Here is a 19,250-nt window from a genome sequence, read left to right as displayed (position 1 = left end):
TGTCCACACAGGCCATTGAAGCTTTGGGCTGCTGCACAGGGTCAGACACTGAGTGAGGGGTCTGAGGTGGGCAGCAGATTGGCAGCAGAGTCTTTTGTACTTGTTGGAAAGAGGACAAGAGGGTCACCTGGATGCTCTGAATCTTATTTCCATGGGAGCCCCAGGAAAATACATGGCAGGGCCACCAGTGAAGTTGAGGCAGTGCAGGTACCTCCACTTCTCAAAGGTTCAGGATGGGAGGCTTGGGTAGTCGAATTTTTCCTATATGTCCTCACGGACAGGCCTTTATGCTCCCTTGGCAATTTGGCTTGTCAGGACAAAAGAATACAGTGACAGTTGTTTGTGCATTGGCATCCTGTTCTCCCAGGGTAGGCAGCCCCCACAGGCTGATCATCTTGGATGTGGGGGGTACTGCCAGCCTACAGAGCAGTGGCTCAGCTCTGAGATTCTCTGGGACCTCATTAAAGTAGTGCCTGCTCTCAAGTCTCTGGAGTCTGAGCAGCCTGTTTGGTCTCTGTCCATGAATCTCTTGAAAGGGCAACAGTACCTGGTACTCAAGTGTCTTAACTGACCAACAATCTCACTCTTAATGCCTGTTTGGAGTGAGGCCACTAGTAAGGAAGTGGTGTTGGCCAATCTGGTCACTGGCAAGTATCTCTTTTTTTTTTTGCAGAGTGTGGGCTGCAGGTTTGTCAGGAACTCCAAGTCCTACATCCTTCATTGCTGGGCAGCTCAGGGCACATTATACAAGCTTTTCTGTGCCTCAGCTTTCCCTTCTATATTTCTATGCCAATTGAGAACCTCCTCAGGGATAGACAAAGGACTCCACTGGAAGGATGGGCTGGGGAGATAGACTCAAACTCTAGGACAGTCCTCTGGTGCTTTGGCAGCTAACAAACTTGATTCAGGTCACTCATCCTTAAAAACAGCTCATATAATAATACCCACTCCCTAATGGGTTTGGGAAGTCTAATTACCACTTGTGAAATGTTTTGCAAGTTCTCAAAAGAAAGGTAATACATCATGGCAAAGTATGACTCTCATAATTGTGATATTCTCAAGCTGCCTCCAGGGCTAAGTCCTATAAAACTGCCATTTGAGAAACTGCAATTGTAACAAAGTATAACTATTACCCATAATGATAGGAGACTAATGTCTAAGGTATTCCTGTGCCCATGGAAAACTCATATCAGCGGGGAAGTGAAGAAGGTAGACTAGGCCACCTGCTTGAGCTTGTTCTGCTAATTCCAAAAGTTAACAGACTCCTTGAAGAGAGGCCCCTGCAGAAACACCAGATAGCAACAGTGTTCTCTGAGCACCGAGTGTGCACCAGGCAGTGTGTTATGCACGCTATCTCACAGAATCTTGCCAAGTTTAGGAAGTAGGTTTTATTATCTCCGTTTTGCAGAGGAGAAAAAAATGAGGGTCAAAGATGTTGACTTGCCCAAGGAAAATGAACCCGGCAGTTATAAATAGGATGGCTCATAGTGCAGGAAGAGCTGGGCCAGGTGGGACGTGACCACAGAGTCTAGGCAGGAGCCAAGGAGACTTTGAACTAGGTTAGCAAAGCCAGGATAACTTCCAGATTTCCAGTTTGGGCACCCCACCTTGCAACCAAGCCGGTGACTAGGTCTGCTGCCAACGCAGAGAGGCAACTGAGGAGGGGAAGGCCGTAGGGAGGGCGGATGACTTTGGAGCGGGGTAGCCCAAGTTTGGGACGGCCAGCATATCTCCTTGCGCTGACGTGGGCCTTGGGAGGGAAGCTGAGAAGCGGTCATTGACACGTTTGACAGGTGAAGCCTGGGAGAAGATCGCCAAAATGCAACGTGATTCCCGGGGTCACTACCCTCAAGGCTCAGTTCTCGCTGAGGGAAACCTCCAGAAGGCAGCGCGGGCCAAGGTGTCAGGGGTCCGCGAAGACCTCCCCGCGGGACTCCCGGGCGGACCGCTCCCTCCCCGTGGGCCTGCGCAGAGTCAGCACCCTGTTTGGTTCTCCGCGCCCTCCCCCGGGTCCTCTGTCCCTCCGGCCTCCGTTGTCCCCGCCGTCTCTTTAGCCCGGTGCGGGGCCGAGGGCGGGGACCTTTGCGCGCCGGGAGCGGGGACACCGGCGTCGCGCTTTGCCCACCGCGCTCCTCGGGCCGGCGGGGCGGGGCTCAGGGCGCATGCGCAGCGGCTTACGGAAGCCCGGAAGGAGGGGAGGGAGGTGCAACTCAGGTTTCTCCGGGAGGCGGCGGCGGCGACGACGGCTACGCGGCCAGCGCTGGCACCATGTACCCGCTGTAACGCGCAGACCGTGCTGCTCGGGGGGGCGGGGGGAGGAGGAGGAGGACGCCGCGGTGAGTTCTCCGCCATGAACCTGAGGGGCCTCTTCCAGGACTTCAACCCGAGGTGAGGCGCCGCCCGCACGGCTTGGGGAGGCGCGGCGGCCGTGATGCCGCGGTGGGCGCCGGGGCCTGCCCGAGCCTCCTCGGAAAACCGATCGGCCTCGGCGCCGACCCGCTGCTCCTCCCGCGTCCGCTACATTAAACCTCTGGCCCACCGTCCCTTCTAGAACCTCCCGGCCGCGGCCCCAGCCCTGCCGGAACCCCGCGCCCCTCCGCTCGCCCTCCCTTGTCGATGTCCCGACTTCCCTCTCACCACTCCATCTTCTGGCACCCACTGCCTGCCTCCGTTCGCCGGGCCAGGGCCGCTTCACTTGACCCGACACCCCTACCCCCCAACCCAGCTGTTTCCTCCAGTTCCTCCCAGCCCTTGAGGTTTGCCTTGGACGTTTGCCCAAACCTCGCTTGTTTGCTTCTTTGTGGAACTGATATCTGAAATACTGTTGAATCCTTGGAGTCCGTGTCAGGGTATGGCGGGACCTTACGTAATGCTTTCTGGGGGGTAAACCTGACAATTTTCCATGCGTGTTGTCTCATCAGTCTTGATTATATGTTTATTTGCAGGAAGTAGATATTGCCGTTCTGTTTCCCGATGGGGACTAGCGAGTGGACAGGATGGAAGGCACTCAGGCTAAGGAATCGAGCGTCTCTCCTTGCACTACTTGCCCAAGTGTTCTGTAACTCTTACGTCCTCAGACTGTGAACTCCCTAAAGCAGAGATGGTCTCCTACTCAATTCTCTATTCCCAACAGGCCCCCGCTGTGTCTGACACACACAGGAGCCACTTGTAAAATGTGGAACTAAACTGAGCCCAAAGACCAGGCCATATGTAACTGGGAGATTTTCTGCTCATGTGAAAAATAAGGAGTTGGTCTAGCTGATCTCTTAAGTCCACTGTCCTGTGAAGAGAGTGCTCTGTCTCTCATATTTGCTGGTTGGAAGCCACGCATTTGATGAACCTTTCCTATGCTGGGTCCTGGGCTGGGGGCTTCAGATACTGGGAGGGCCCATGGGAATGGAGAAGGGCAGGAAAATAGACGATTTATGGCAGTGTGCAGTGTTGTACGGAGAAGGCAATGGCACCCCACTCCAGTACTCTTGCCTGGAAAATCCCATGGACGGAGGAGCCTGGTAGGCTGCAGTCCATGGGGTCGCGAAGAGTCGAACACGACTGAGGGACTTCACTTTCACTTTTCACTTTCATGCGTTGGAGAAGGAAATGGCAACCCACTCCAGTGTTCTTGCCTGGAGAATCCCAGGGATGGGGGAGCCTGGTGGGCTGCCGTCTATGGGGTCGCACAGAGTCGGACACGACTGAAGCGACTTAGCAGCAGCAGCAGCAGCAGTGTTGTACTGTGGCAGCCCAGGAGAGACCACTGCCCAGGCTGCTTGTGGGGGATGCAGGGAAGTCTTGGGGGAGAGACAGAGGATGAGTGTGTGTGTGTTGGGAGTGCCATCTCCTTAGGGATGGTGACGTTTTAAGCTGCAAGCCACTGTGACTTCCTGAGTGCTCTTACTCCTCTTTGAGCACTGTCCTGTTCATCTTCTGTCTAGTCTGAAGTGCCAGTGTGCCCATCCCAGTGCAGTCATTATCACTGTTGGCCTTCAAGATGCTCTGCATAGAGGAGCTTGTTGAGAGCAAGTAGCAGAGAACTGACTACATGCACCGCCTTCCTCTACTGCTCCTAGGTAGGGGTTAGCGTTGATCTCCGGGATAGCAGAGTTGGATAGGCCTAGTGTAGCTACACTGTTTGGCGAAGGTGATGAGAATGATAAGATCTGAATTGTTTTGTGTCCTTGGGCCACTCACTTATCTGTTTTATCGGTAGCAGAATAGGGAGGCCAATTTAATGATTGATTGCAAAGCGCTTTACAAATAGAAAGCTCCAGGACAATTTTGCAAGGTGACAAGAGCATTCTAAAGCTACAAAGAGCTGCCTGGAGTGATGGAACTAACAGTTGGCGAAGCAAAACCGTGCTGCACAGATAATGTCCTTAACCACTTTTTTCGATAGCTTCTCCCCTTGCCCCCCAAAATTTGCACATGAAAATTATAATCAAATACCAGCTATCTAAAGGCTTCCCAGGTGGCACTAGTGGTAAAGAACATGCCTGCCAAGGCAGGAGACCTAAGAGACGTAGGTTCGAGCCCTGGGTTTGAAAGATCCCCTGGAGGAGGAAATAGCCACCTAGTCCAGTGTTCTTGCCTGGACAATCCCCATGGACAGAGGAGTCTGGTGGGCTACAGTTCATGGGGTCACAAAGAGTCAGACACAACTGAAGCGACTTATAGCACACACACATGCACCAGCTATCTAAACAGCTTTATAGTAAACATCACCATATTTGTCAGCCCTTTAGTTCTTCCAGGATTGAGATGCACAGCTCCCTGGGAAGTGTAAAGGTGTGGTGGGTCAGTGGAAGTGAGCAGTGTTTCCTCACGGTGGAGACTGCTGAGACAGTGGCCAGCTCACGTTGGCAGCTGCCAGTTTTCAGCTGGCGGTGTGTTATGTCTCACGGGCACACCTTGTTTTTGACACTGTTCTGTCATTTTTAGTCTTGGTTCATGCCAAGGAGGACCTGCCAGAGAGCTCAGGGTCAAGCTGAGGGCTGTGCCAGGGCCTCCAGCTTTGCCCCCTGCCTGGGATTCAGAGCCCATTCCACACCTGCCTCCTAGCCCAGCACCTTGGCACACACTGTTCTCTTTGTTGGGAATGTTCCCCCCTCCTCCTGACCTAGTGAACTCCTGTTTCTCTTTCAGATCTCAGCTCACTTGTTGCTTGCTGAGGGCAGCTTTTCTGCCTTCCCCAACCAGCCCACTGAGCCCTGTTTGTACCCTTGTGCATAGGGTGCTGTGCTCTTCCTCCATGTACTCGTCTGGATCCTTGTGTTTGTCTGTGCTTGTTTGATTAATGCCTGTCTGCCCTGTGAAAAGACAACTGTAGCTCTGTCGGGGCAGGGACTTGATTCTGCATTATGGTAGCCTGCTTACCTGGCTCAGGAAGTGTTCGTGGGTGGGATGGATGAATGAATGAACGACTCACTCTGCAGAGTCACTGTCTTCCTCATGATCTGCGGCCTGGTTCTCTTTCTTCGCACCCCCTTCCCTCCTTCAGAATGCAGCCCTTCCATCAGAGAGCTGGGAACACCGTGACACCAAGTAGACTGTGGCTGCCTTGACTTTGCATATTGTGTGTGTCACAGGAATAGTCACTGTCAATAGTCAAGGCAGGGGCCATGACTGCAAATCTCCTTTCCAGCCTTTTGATCTTGGTGAGTCTGAATCTGCTGCTGTATTGCCAACGCTCTGGGAAGTGGCACGGACAGAATGATTCACAGCTGTCAACACTCAGATGTGCAGGACTGCCAGCTGACCTTCTGCCTAGTTGCATCTGGCTCAGAACTGGTTGGTCATGAGCTTCTTTTTAGTTACAGAGGTTAAGGCTCGCTGGTAATTAACAAAAGGGAGCTGCCTGGCCTTTAAGAGGTGTTTGTAAAGTACATGTAAAGCATTCCTTCATCAAACATCTCCCTGGTTCCTGCTGCATGCCAGAGATGTGCTGGGTGCTCAGAGTACAATTGTGAGTGGGACGTGGTCCCTCGCCATGCTCCTCAAGCCCAGCAAAAGAAGCAGAAATGGAAACAGATTAAAATTCACACAGGATGAGGCATTCCAGGGACAGGAACCTAAGAACCATATGCTGTGGGAACATGAAGGGCAGAGCCACGAATTCTGTCTAGCTCAACAGGGAGGGTTCCACAACCTGGTCTTGAAGAATAGAATTATAGGCTTTTATCAGACCAGAGGGCAGGGAGGGTATCTTAGGGATGAAGTATGCAGAGGTACAGGGTCATGGGAAGGCCTGGTGTGTTAAGACAGTGGTGAAAGGTCAGTGTGGTAGGGGCATTGCAGACAATGCCCATCATGTGATTTTAAAACACTCTATCTACATAGTGCTCACAATTCCTGTAAATATTTTTGGCACATTACTGTTGGTTTTTTTTTTTTTTAAAGATGCTCCAGATGCATCAGTGGTGATTGTATGTTGGTACTGTTAATGAACTCCTAACCTCCCAAATGTCTGTTTATCTGTCGTTCTGTCATCTCAAATTACCTATAGTAAGAAAACCCTGTTGATTATAGTGAGGTTATTATTAATAATAGCTATGACTTATGCGACACCTACCACGTGCCAGGCACAAGGTCAGTGCTCTGTACCCAATATCTTGAATCTTTATAGCAGCCCTGTGAGTTTGATATCAGCCTTGTTTTGTAGAGTGACTTCCCTAAAGCCACACGGGCAGCAAGGGGCCAAGTCAGGATTCTAAGAGGTTGGTCTCCTTCTGAAGCCTTTGCTCTTTTGGGTAGACCATGCATGCCCTCCCTCTAATTTAGTGACATGCCCCCCACCCCAATCATGGCACAGTGGGTCCAATATACTAAGGAGCCTTCTATTTATGAGTGGTAATTAAACAAAGCAAACCTTGTGTTTGAGCTGACACATCCAAATGAGTGTTATCTTTCAAAGAAGTTACTTAGGGAAAAGGTAAATATATACCTGTTGCATTGCTCATACCCCTTGTTACTCATCTGAAATTTTCCTTTGAAGCAAATCATCTAAGAAAATCTATCTCACTGCTTTATAATCATATGCAATTGTTTAACCAAAATAGTGCCACCTAGTTTGATCACATTTCCTATTCACCAAACTTAGCTCTGACTGACTTTTGGCCATTTCTAAAAATCCACTGTCAATGAAGATTTGGCACCATTGAGGGTATTCAAAAGAACAGACTGTGGGTTCTCAAGGCAAGTCCAGGAGGAAAGGTCCAAAGATGACTTGAGCAGTGAAGTGGGATTAATGCCCTGCCTCCCAGGGGGACTGTTTAAATGAGAACAGTCTCACTTGAATGCAGAATTTCTGGTTTCGAAAATATCATTCCCATTACTTGCTAATTACACACACATTTTTCTTGGGTACGAGTTCTTTGAAGAGCAGGATGGTGAGGGGCTCGATAAATGTGCAGATTGTTGGGTACAGAGAGATATGAGCTATTGGGAACTCTTATAGGGGAGAGACAGTGGATTGGAGCCATTTTAGATAGTTTCCTAGGACTTCGGAAGTAAAGCTTCCCCATATTGAGCTTGGGGTTTCCAATTGCGTTGCTAGATCATAGGTCATGCCTGTACAAGGAGACTAGAATTTAAGATGAAATCCCTGAACTCTGGAGATAGGCTCTTTATAACTGATGATTTGTACTTTGTCACCTATTACCTAATAGTGAGTAAAATGATTGCTAAGTGAGCTTGTTACAGCTGGTTTCTTTGGCCATACTAGAGGTAAAATTCATCATTTACAGGCACTTTCTTATCCCCTTATCTTAATGAGTGGATATATGAGCAACCTAGTGTGGAGAGAGTGACCCCCACCCCACAACCACAAAGCTGGGAAACAGTACCCACAGTCCTGGGCTCTATCTAGTCCTCCTCAAGAGTCATTTGCTTTTATTTGGCTTTTGTGTGTTGCCAGTAAATGACTAAAGTCTGTAAGGTTCTGCTCAGTGTAAGAGGTGCAGTTCCTTTAAAATGTTGGGAGAGTGTCAGCAGCTTGTCAATTGGAGCCATTCTCTGAAGTTACAGACAGGTGCTCACAGGGATGTGTCACCCAGAGCATGTATGTGTGCCTGCTTGAGGTAAAGCCAGCAGCTTTCACTGGAGAAAACTATGAGTCCAGTTGCATTCTTTTGACTTGTAGAAAACAAAATACTAGAACTGTATACTCACAGTGTCATCTCTTTACTTGGTATATTCCCTCCGTCCCTAAATCCTTTTCCCCTCGCTCCAAGGTGGAGAGAGGGGATTTGAGCCTTAAGCAGAGAGCTCCGTGTACATTTCAGAGAGGATACTAGCTTTGTAGTTTGACTCATGTGACTCTACTTAGTGATCTTGTATTGACATTACAGATTCAGATGAGAGTGTAGTAAATCCATTTTTACGGTGTAATTGGAAGAGTGAAATTGAGGAAGTGGTGGTTCGATGCCAGAATATCCACTGGAACCTCCATTTGCTGATTGGTGGAGAATTGAGCAGCCTGTTTTTATACTTGGATTCTGGTCTGAAAGTTTCTTGAAAAGTAACTCAGTTTAGGCTTTTTTTTTAATTTTTAATGATTTTTTATTGTGGTGAAAGTCACAGGATATAAAACATACTGTTTTAAGCGTATTTATCTGTTCAGGTCAGTGGCATTAGCCTGTTTACATTGTTGTGCAACTGTCACCATCATCCATCTCCTGAATCTTTCACCTTCTGAAGTTTAGACTTTTTTAAAAAAGTAAACTTTCTTATCACTGTGTTACTGCTGTGTCATAATCTCTTCCTGCCAATCAGCTTTGAAATTTCCTATTTAATAGGCAGTCGTATTTTTCACTTGGGTTTAAATGTATTGGGATTGTTGAGATACTATTCTTTTTCTTCCCAGTTAAAAACATGTATAAATTCAACATTTTATCATTTCTGATGGTATTAATTTGTTTTATTTGATTGACTCTGGAGTTGTTTGTTTTTTCAAAGAGCCAGCTATTCATGTTACTTATTGATTTCATTTTGGTTCCACATTTCTGCTTCTACTTTTATTATTTCCATATTTTGGCTTTTTTGCTTTTTTCCCTTAAAATTCTTGGAGAGGAACTCAGTTCTCTGGTTTTCCTTTTGTCTCTTTTCTTTTTTGCTTTGATTTACACTTTTCGAGTGGATACATGTTCTTTGAGCTTTGCTTTGGCAGCTGCCTGGGCATATTGATGTTTCAGTTGTGTTTTAGTTGTATTTTAAATATTCTGTATTAATTCGGTTTCATCCTTGGTTTAGTCATTATCTAAGAAAGGAAACTAACATTTATTGACTATTACCTGCTTGGTGCCAAGCCCTGCAATGGTTCTTTCTATATATTTTTAAAAGAAATATTGTCAGATTAGTTCCATACTTTATGTTCGTGCTGTTAGGTTTTCATTATTTAGATTTTCCTTATTAGTCATTTGAATGCTTTTTGCTCTGAAATCTATCAAATTAATCTACTAGTAAATTGCTTCTCTTTTCCCTACTCAATCATGATAAACCTGTGTTGTCTCCTTTCTTGTATTTGGTTTGACTTTTGACATTGGTTGCAAGTGTGACTGTTGACTGCAACAGATTTAGATTTTATTTTTTAATCCAGTAAGTGATCTTTCTTATTTTAGGCCTGTGATAGCAGAATAATGACACCTGTCCCCCAAATATGCCCACATCCTAATCCCTGGAACTTCGAAACACATTCCATTACACAGTAAAGGGAAATTAAGGTAACAGCTGGAATTATGGTTGCTAATCAGCTGACCTGAAAATAGGGGAGATTATTCAGGATTTTCTGGCTGGGCCCATTATCCGAGGTCTTAAATGTAGAAGAGGGAGGCAGAAGAGGAAGTCAGAGTGAGTCAGTGTGGGGAGGAGTGCTGCAGCTTTGAAACTGGAGCTGGGAGTTACTAGCCAGGTCTGAAACAGCTTCTGTGTGCGCATGTGCTAAGTCGCTTCAGTCGTGTCTGACTCTGCAACCCTATGGGCTGTAGCCCATCAGGCTGCTCTGTCCATGGGATTCTCCAGGCAAAATACTAGAGTGGGTTGCCATGCCCTTTTCCAGGGGATCTTCTTGACCAGGAATCGAACCTGCATCTTTTATGTCTCCCACATTGGCAGGCAGGTTGTTTTCACTAGAGCCACCTGGGAAGCAGCCTCTTGAAGCTGGTAAGACAGGGAAACGTTCTCTCATAGAGCCTCCAGGAGGCTCAGAACCCTGGTGACACCTTGATTTTCATCCAGTGAGACCATTTCAGACTTTTGACATTCAAAACTGTAAAGATACTGTTTGTGCTTTTTAAGCCACTAAATTGGTGCTAATTTTGTATGGCTACAATAGAAAACCGATACCACAACACTTCATCCTCTTTAGATTTTTCTAACAACACTATTTGAAGAAGTTATATTTTGTTATTGTTTGTTATTATAAATTATTATTTGTCCTCTTGTAAGGTCACCTTGTTTCCTTTATATTTTTAATTTTTCATGTAATAGACCCAGAGCTCTTAATATCCCTTTGAAAAGTGAAAGTGAAGTCCCTCAGTCGTGTCCGACTCTTTGCAACCCCATGGACTGTAGCTCGCCAGGCTCCTCTGTCCATGCGATTTTCCAGGCAAGAGTACTGGAGTGGGTTGCCATTTCCTTCTCCAGAGGATCTTCCCAACCCAGGGATCGAACCTGGGTCTCCTGCATTATAGGCAGACGCTTTACCATCTGAGCCACCAGGGAAGTCTAATATCCCTTAAATTATGTCAGAAATTATTAAATACTTTTCCAACATTTTAATTTTCATTATTTCCACTACTCTTTCTTCTATTAAGTAATAGAACTCTTTTAGGGAAGATGATGTGTTTACTCTCCCTCACCTCATTTATTTTTTGGTTTATAGTCTGAAACTCCTTTGGAAAATTTTTGCCTCCACGTATTATCTAATTTACCTAAGAACCTTGTGTTTGTCATTGTCCTTGCATTTGTTAATGTTCTAATCCACTTTTTTCTTTTAAAAATCCTTTCTGTTTTCCAGTCCATTGTTTCTGGTAATGATATATGTAGCTGAGGGCGTTGGTTGACAAATTGGTTCTGATTTTCTAGATTGTGTGATATCCCCCTGTGCTATCAGAGAGAAAAAGTTCTCTCACCTGCTAACTTTGTGTTTCTGGTGATCACTCCATTTCTACTAGCTCTTGAATCCCCCTCAAACCCTTTTCTTTTCTGAAGTCTAGGAACATCATTCTTCTCTTGGCATCTTGCACTTGTAGCGCTCTCCCTGGGTGGCGGCTTGTAGAGGCCTCTCCTTGTTTCTGAGCATGAATAATGATAACTAACATATATTTAGTGCAGGAGTTATCAAACTGTTTTTCACAGACCCCCTTAGGGCCTTGAGAAACTTTCCAGGGATCTGCGAGGTCAGAACTATTTTCATAATAATATGAAGACATCTTTCGCTGTGTTGCCCTTTCACTCTGGTGAGTAAACTGCTGGCACCTGAGCACAAATCAAGCTGGTGCCAGGAAAAGTGAAAGTGAAAGTTGCTCAGTCGTGTCCAACTCTTTGTGACCCCATGGACTATAGTCCATGGAATTCTCTAGGCAAGAATACTGGAGTGGGTTGCCATTTCCTTCTCCAGTGGATCTTCCCGACCCTGGGATCGAACCCCAGTCTCCTGCATTGCAGGCAGATTCTTTACCATCTGAGCCACCAAGGAAGCCCTTCTGATAAAATAGGTTGTGATAACAACTAATGTGCTTTTTTTTGTTGCTATAATATAGTGAAATGTGTCAGCATTTAAAGATCTTCATTACTCAGTGCACTAATATTTTCTGGTTGACCTATATGGAGTTAAAATCATGCAAGGATAAAAGATTCATTCAAAGTGCAAGAGAGACCAGTGTATTTTAATATAGCAGACTATAAAAAGTTCACTGAAGGAATTCCCTTGTGGTTAGGACTCGGTGTTTCATTGCCAAGGGCACGGGTTCAGATCCTAGTCGGGGAACTAAGATCTTGTAAGCCTTGCAGCATGGTCAAGAAAAAAAGTTCATTGATGGTGTTTCAGACTCCACATCAAGGAACCACCACTTACTGAGTTTTGGTGTCCTATTGAAGAAAAATATCCACCATTGTCTCAAAGACCAATTAAAATACTAAGTTTTTTTCTGATGACATATCTCTGTGACATCAGCTCTTCTTCACATGCTTGAACCCAGACAACGTCAACAGAATGAATGCAGACATAAATATTATAATCTAGGTATCTGCTATGAAGCCAAACATTTTATTTTTTTCTGATTTTTAAAAAAAATTTATTTGAAGGATAATTGCTTTACAGTATTGCATTGGTTTTTACCAAAGAGAAACATGAATCAACCATAGGCTTACCCATGTCCACTCCCACTTGAACATCCTTCCCACCTCCCTCCCCATCCCCCTGCTCTAGGTTGTTATCCAGCCCTGGTTGGAGTTCCCTGAGTCATACAGCAAATTCCCATTGGCTATCTATGTACATATGATAATATATGTTTCCATGTTACTCTCTCCATACCTCCCACTCTCCTTCCCCAACCCAGGTGTGTCCGTAAGTCTGTTCTCAATGTCTGTGTCTCCATAGCTGATCTGCAAATAGGTTCATCAATACCATCTTTCTAGATTCCATATATATGTGTTGCTGCTGCTGCTGCTGCTAAGTCGCTTCAGTCGTGTCTGACTCTGTGCCACCCCAAAGACGGCAGCCCACCAGGCTCCCCCGTCCCTGGGATTCTCCAGGCAAGAACACTGGAGTGGGTTGCCATTTCCTCCTCCAATGCATGAAAGTGAAAAGTGAAAGTGAAGTCGCTCAGTCGTGTCTGACTCTGTGCCACCCCAAAGACGGCAGCCCACCAGGCTCCCCCGTCCCTGGGATTCTCCAGGCAAGAACACTGGAGTGGGTTGCCATTTCTTCCTCCAATGCATGAAAGTGAAAAGTGAAAGTGAAGTCGCTCAGTCGTGTCCGACTCCTCGCGACCCCATGGACTGCAGCGCACCAGGCTCCTCCGTCCATGGGATTTTCCAGGCAAGAGTACTGGAGTGGGGTGCCATGGTATATGTTTTTCTCTTTCTGACTTACTTCATTCTGTATGATAGGCTCTAGATTCATCCACCTCATTAGGACTGACTCAAATGTGGTCCTTTTTATGGCTGAATAAATATTCCATTTTATATGTGTACAGCAACTTCTTTATCCTTTCGTCTGTTGATGGACGTCTAGGTTGCTTCCATGTCCTAGCTATTGTAACTAGAGCTGCAGTGAACATTGGGTTACGCATGTCTTTTTCAGTTTTGGTTTCCTCAGGGTATATGCCTAGTAGTGGGATTGCTGGGTCATGGTGGTTTTATTCCTAGTTTTTTAAGGAATCTCCATACTATTCTCCATAGTGGCTGTATCTATTTGCATTTCCACCAATAGTGCAAGAGGGTTCCCTTTTCTCCACACCCTCTCCAGCATTTATTGTTTGTAGATTTTTTTTATGATGGTCATTCTGACCAGTGTGAGGTAATGTCTCATTGTAGTTTTTACTTGCATTTCTCTAATAATGAGCAATGTTGAGCAGCATTTCATGTGTTTATTAGCCATCTGTATGTCTTCTTTGGAGAAATGTCTGTTTAGGTTTTTTTGCCCATTTTTTTGATTGGGTTTGTTTTTCCTGGTGTTGACTTGTATGAACTACTTATATATTTTAAAATTAATCCTTTGTTAGTTGTTTCATTTGCTATTATTTTTTCCCATTCTGAGGGTTGACTTTTCACCTTGTTTATAGTTTCCTTTGCTTTGCAAAAGCTTTTAAGTTTAATGAGGTCCCACTTGTTTATTTTTGTTTTATTTCCATTATTCTAGGAGGTGGGTCATAGAGGATCTTGTTGTGATTTATGTCATAGAGTTTTCTGCCTATGTTTCCTTTAGGAGTTTTATAGTTTCTGGTCTTACATTTAGATCTTTAATTCATTTTGAGGTTATCTTTGTGGATGGTGTTAGGAAGGGTTATAATTTCATTCTTTTACATGTAGCTGTCCAGTTTTACCAGCACCACTTATTGAAGAGACTATCTTTGCTCCATTGTATATTCCTGCCTTCTTTGTCAAAACTAAGGTACCCATAGATGTGTGGGTTTATCTCTGGGCTATCTATCTTATTCCCTTGGTCTTGTTGTTCAGTTGCTCAGTCATAGCTGACTCTTTGCCGCCCCGTAGACTGCAACATGCCAGGCTTCCCTGTCCTTCACCATCTCCCTGAGCTTGCTCAAATTCATGTCCATTGAGTCAGTGATGCCATCCAACCATCTCATGCTCTGTCATCGCCTTCTTCTCCTGCCTTCAATCTTTCCCAGCATCAGGGTCTTTTCCAATGAGTCAGCTCTTCACATCAGGTGGCCAAAGTATTGGAGCTTCAGCCTCAGTACTTCCAATGAATATTCAGGATTGATTTCCTTTGGATTGACTGGTTTGATCTCTTTGCAGGCTCAAGAGTCTTCTCCAACACCACAGTTCAAAAGCATCAATTCTTCAGCACTCATCCTTCTTTATGGTCCAACTCTAACATCCATACATAACTACTGGAAAAACCATAGATTTGACTATACAGATCATTGTCGGCAAAGTAATGTCTCTGCTTTTTAATATGCTGTCTAGGTTTGTCATAGCTTTTCTTCCAGGGCGCAAGTGACTTTTAATTTCATGGCTGCAGTCACCATCTGCAGTGATTCTGGAGCCCAAGAAAATAGTCTGTCACTGTTTCCATTGTTTCCCCATCTATTTGCCATGAAGTACTGGGACTGGATGCCATAATCTTAATTTTGTAAATGTTGAATTTTAAGCCAACTTTTTCACTCTCCTCTTTCACTTTATCAAGAGGCTCTTTAGTTCTTCTTCATTTTCTGCCATAAGGGTGGTGTCATCTGCATATCTCAGGTTATTGATATTTCTCCCGGCAATCTTGATTCCAGCTTGTGCTTCACCCAGCCCAGCATTTCTCACAATGTACTCTGCATATAAGTTAAATAAGCAGGGTGACAGTATACATCCTTGACACACTCCTTTCCTAGTTTGGAACCAGTCCATTTTTCCATGTTTGGATGTAACTGTTGTTTCTTGACCTGCATACAGGTTTCTCAGGAGGCAAGTAAGGTGCTCTGGTATTCCCATCTATTTGAGAATTTTCCACAGTTTGTTGTGATCCACACAAAGGCTTTAGTTTAGTCAATAAAGCAGATGGGTTTTTTTGGAATTCTTTTGCTTTTTCTATGAGCCAACGGATGTTGGCAATTTGATCTCTGCTTCCTCTGCCTTTTCTAAATCCAGCTTGTATGTCTAGAAGTTCTCAGTTCACATACTGTTGAAGCCTAGGTTGGAGAATTTTGAGCGTTACCTTGTGAGCGTGTTAGATGAGTGCAATTGTGCAGTAGTTTGAACATTCTTTGGCATTGCCTTTCTTTGGGATTGGAATGAAACTGACTTTTTGCACTCCTGTGGCCACTGCTGAGTTTTCCAAATTTGCTGGCATATTGAGTGCAGCACTTTTCACAGCATCATCTTTTAGGGTTTGAAATAGCTCAGCTGGAATTCCATCACCTGCACTAGCTTTGTTAGTAGTGATGCTTCTCTAAGGCCCACTTGACTGTTGAAAGTTCTTGCATTTAATGTTGTCCCAGAGAACTCTGAGGCTATCCTCAATTCTTTTCATTTTTTTTCCATTATTCTGCTCTTCAGCAGTTATTTCCATCATTCTATGTTCTAGCTCACTTATCCATTCTTCTGCTTCCATTAATGTATTGGTTCCTTCCAGAGTATTTTTAATTTCAATAATTGAGTTATTCATCACTGTTTGCTTAATCTTTATTTCTTCTATGTCCTTGGCAATTGTTTATTCATGTTGATCACTTCTTGCATTTTCTCCGTTCTATTTTCAAGGTTTTGGAATGTCTTTGCTATCATTATTCTGAATTCTTTTTCAGGTAGTTTGCCTATTTACTCTTTGTTTAGTTGGTCTTGTCTGTTTCTAGTTTGTTCCTTCATTTGCACCATACTTCTCCGCCTTTTCTTTTTTCTTTTTTTAATGTATTGTGTTTGAGATCTCCTTTTCTCAGATTTTGAGGTCGAATTCCTCCTTCCTCTTGGTTTCTGTCCTTGGTGGGTAAGGTTGATTCAGTGGTTTGTGTAGGCTTCTGTTGGGTGTGACTTATGCTTGTGCTCTGGTGGGAGAAGGTAAGTTTTGTTTTTTTTTCCTCTGGTGGTCAGGGCTGTATGAGGTGGTAATCCTGTTTGCTGGTGATTGGGTTTGTGTTTTTGTCTTGTTTGTTGTTTGGATGAGTCGTCCTGTATTGCATTCTGCCGGTAGTTGGGTACTGCCAGTTCTTGTATACAGGTGGAGGCCTTTGTGGGAGTTCTTACTAATTAATACTCCCTGGGTTAGAAATTTTCTGGTAGTCTAGAGTCTTGTCAGTGCTCACACTCCAAAAGCTCAGGGCCTGATCTCTGGCCAGTGAACAGAGATTCCACAGGTGGTTTGTTATGGCATTAAAGGGGATTAAAACAAGAAACAAAATGCAAACCCCAGACAATTGGCAAATACAAAATCAGACAAATACTAACAAAAATAATGGAATATATATACACACACATATACAGATATAAACAAAACCAAAACAGTCCAAAAAAAAAAAGAAAAGAAAGTAGAAGAGATTGACCTGGTGAGCAAAGGAAAGTAAAAATGATATCCAACAGGTGAAAACAAAACTAATTAGAGCATAAGCTGGAAAACAAAGCCAAAGCAATATGCCAACTGGGGAATAAAGCAATGAAAGCAAAACAGACTGATAAACATGGTGAGAAAAAGAAAAGAAAGAAAGAATAGAAAAGCAAAGTTAGAGGTAGATAAAGGAGATTTGTATATATTAAAGAATAAATACGACAGGAAAAGAATTAGAAAAGGAACAAAAGAATATATGTAGAAAAATAATAAATTTTAAAAAATTAAAAAAGAAAAAAACCCTCAAAATCGTAAGAGACCATCATAGATGCAGATGTATTTAAAGGAAATAAAAGGTATGATTAGCAAAAATATTCTCAAAAGTGTAAATAGATTTAATAGTACTATTAAAATCAACAACTACAGCAACAGAGGGGAAAAAAGGAAAAAAGAAAAAATCCAGAAGCAACTACAGAACAAGTAAAAATATAAGAATAATGTTTTTCTTTGATCTCAGTTGTCAATGTCTTTTACCTCGCTGTGAGTCACCGTCCACCCCAGGATGCCCTCCAGTACTGGGCTGGTCTCTTCACCTGTTGCAGGGGAAGCTCAGACTCTAATCTGGTCCTACTCCTGTGTGTTCTTGACTCGCATGTCCACATCTGCCTGTGCTAGTGTGTTTCTTTTGAGGGACTTCTCATTATGCTTTTATATATTCCATAGACACACAGTCAAGTCAGGCATTTTAAAAAATTGCAAAACCCTAAATATAGTCTTGAAAAAGTTTTCATTAAAATTATGTTGTTTATGTTAATATGTTTATTATTTTTAATTTTATGAAGTAATAAATATTTTGAATAATGTTTTAAAATCTGATATAGTAAATAGCAATAGCAAACATATAACCTATATAAACAAAGCTCTTTAGAGCCCTCAGTCACTTTTAAGAGTGTAAAAGATTCTTGATACAAAAAATTTTGAGAACCATCAATTTAATGCTTTACACAAAGCACTTTTCATATTAATTATATTATATTCACAGCCACCTTATGAGGTACATATTACCCTGGTTTTGTAGCAGAGAATGCTATGAAAGTATTAGTAATATTCTAAGAAAAGGCTGTATAGACACTCTAGTTAGAAACCTCTCCAAATTTGATTGTCCTCCCACTGTTGTTTATACTCTTGGAGGTTAGCTTCTGAGCTAAATTTTGTGGGTCCTTGTTGTTGTTATTCAGTCGCTCAGTCATGTCTGACTCTTTGCCACCTCATGGACTGCAGCATGCCAGGCTTCCCTGTCCTTCAGTATCTCCCAGAGCTTGCTCAAAGTCATGTCCATTGAGTCGGTGTTGCCATCCAACCATCTCATCCTCTGTTGTCCCCTTCTTCTCCTGCCTTCAATCGTTCCCAGCATCAGGGTCTTTTCCAAGGAGTCAGTTCTTCACATCATGTGGCCAAAGTATTGGAGCTTCAGCTTCAGTATCAGTCCTTACAAGGAGTATTCAGGGTTGATTTCCTTTACAATTGACTGGTTTGATCTCCTTGCAGTCCAAGGGACTCTCAAGAGTCTTCTCAAACACCACAGTTCAAAAGTATGAATTCTTCAGTGTTCAGCCTTCTTTATGGTCCAACTGTCACATCCATACATGACTACTTGAAAAACCATAGCTTTGATTATAATAGACCTTTATCAATAATGTCTCTGCTGTTTAATACACTTTTGAGGTTGGTCATAGCTTTCTTTCAAGGAGCAAGCATCTTTTAATTTCATATCTGTAGTCACTGTCTGCAGTGATTTTGCCATGAAGTGATGGGACCAGATGCTATGATACTAGTTTTTTGAATGTTGAGTTTTAAGCCAGCTTTTTCACTCTCCTTTTTCACCTTCATCAAGAGGCTCTTTTGTTCCTCTTTGCTTTATGCCATTGGGGTGGTGTCATCTGCATATCTGAGGTTATTGATATTTCTCCTGGCAATCTTGAATACACCTTGAGCTTCAACCAGACCGGCATTTCCCATGATGTACTCTGCATATAAGTTAAATAACCAGGGTGACAATATACAGCCTTGACATACTCCTTTCCCACTTTGGAACCAGTCCATTGATCCATGTCCAGATCTAACTGTTGCTTCTTGACCTGCATACAGGTTTCTCAGGAGGCAGGTAGGGTGGTTTGGTATTCCCATCTCTTTAAGAATTTTCCACAGTTTGTTGTGATCCACACAGTCAAAGGCTTTATCATAGTCAATGGAGCAGAAGTAGATGTTTTTCCGGAATTCTCTTGCTTTTTCTATGATCCAGCGAATATTGCCAATTTGATCTCTGGTTCCTCTGCCTTTTCTAAATCCAGCTTGTACGTCTGGAAGATCTCAGTTCACATACTGTCAAAGCCCAGGTTGGAGGATTTTGAGCATGACCTTGCTAGCGTGTGAAATGAGTGCAACTGTGCGGCATTTTGAATATTCTTTGGCATTCCATTCTTTGCGATTGGAATGAAAACTGACCTTTTCCAGTCCTGTGACCACTGCTGAGTTTTCCAAATTT

At 43.8% G+C, this 19,250-nt stretch overlaps 1 protein-coding gene and 1 non-coding gene across 3 annotated transcripts in view; one reads left to right on the top strand and one right to left on the bottom strand.

Annotated features, from left to right (window-relative positions):
• The first annotated feature begins 1,897 nt into the window (after positions 1 to 1,897).
• The window catches only part of TMEM185A (transmembrane protein 185A), a 44,456-nt gene continuing 27,103 nt past the window's right edge, over positions 1,898 to 19,250 (top strand). For both annotated transcript variants that reach the window (XM_055563885.1, XM_055563884.1), the window contains exon 1: positions 1,898 to 2,388. In XM_055563885.1, the coding sequence (XP_055419860.1) occupies positions 2,351 to 2,388 (38 nt within the window). In that variant the 5' untranslated portion in view covers positions 1,898 to 2,350. The remainder of the gene's footprint in view (positions 2,389 to 19,250) is intronic.
• Positions 10,645 to 10,716, bottom strand: TRNAY-AUA (transfer RNA tyrosine (anticodon AUA)). Its single transcript has one exon. It is a non-coding gene; the product is annotated as a tRNA-Tyr (tRNA).

Source organism: Bubalus kerabau, chromosome X (genome assembly GCF_029407905.1).
Source record: "Bubalus kerabau isolate K-KA32 ecotype Philippines breed swamp buffalo chromosome X, PCC_UOA_SB_1v2, whole genome shotgun sequence".
Taxonomy (NCBI): Eukaryota; Metazoa; Chordata; class Mammalia; order Artiodactyla; family Bovidae; genus Bubalus; species Bubalus kerabau.
This window is presented reverse-complemented; position numbering and strand designations above follow the sequence as displayed.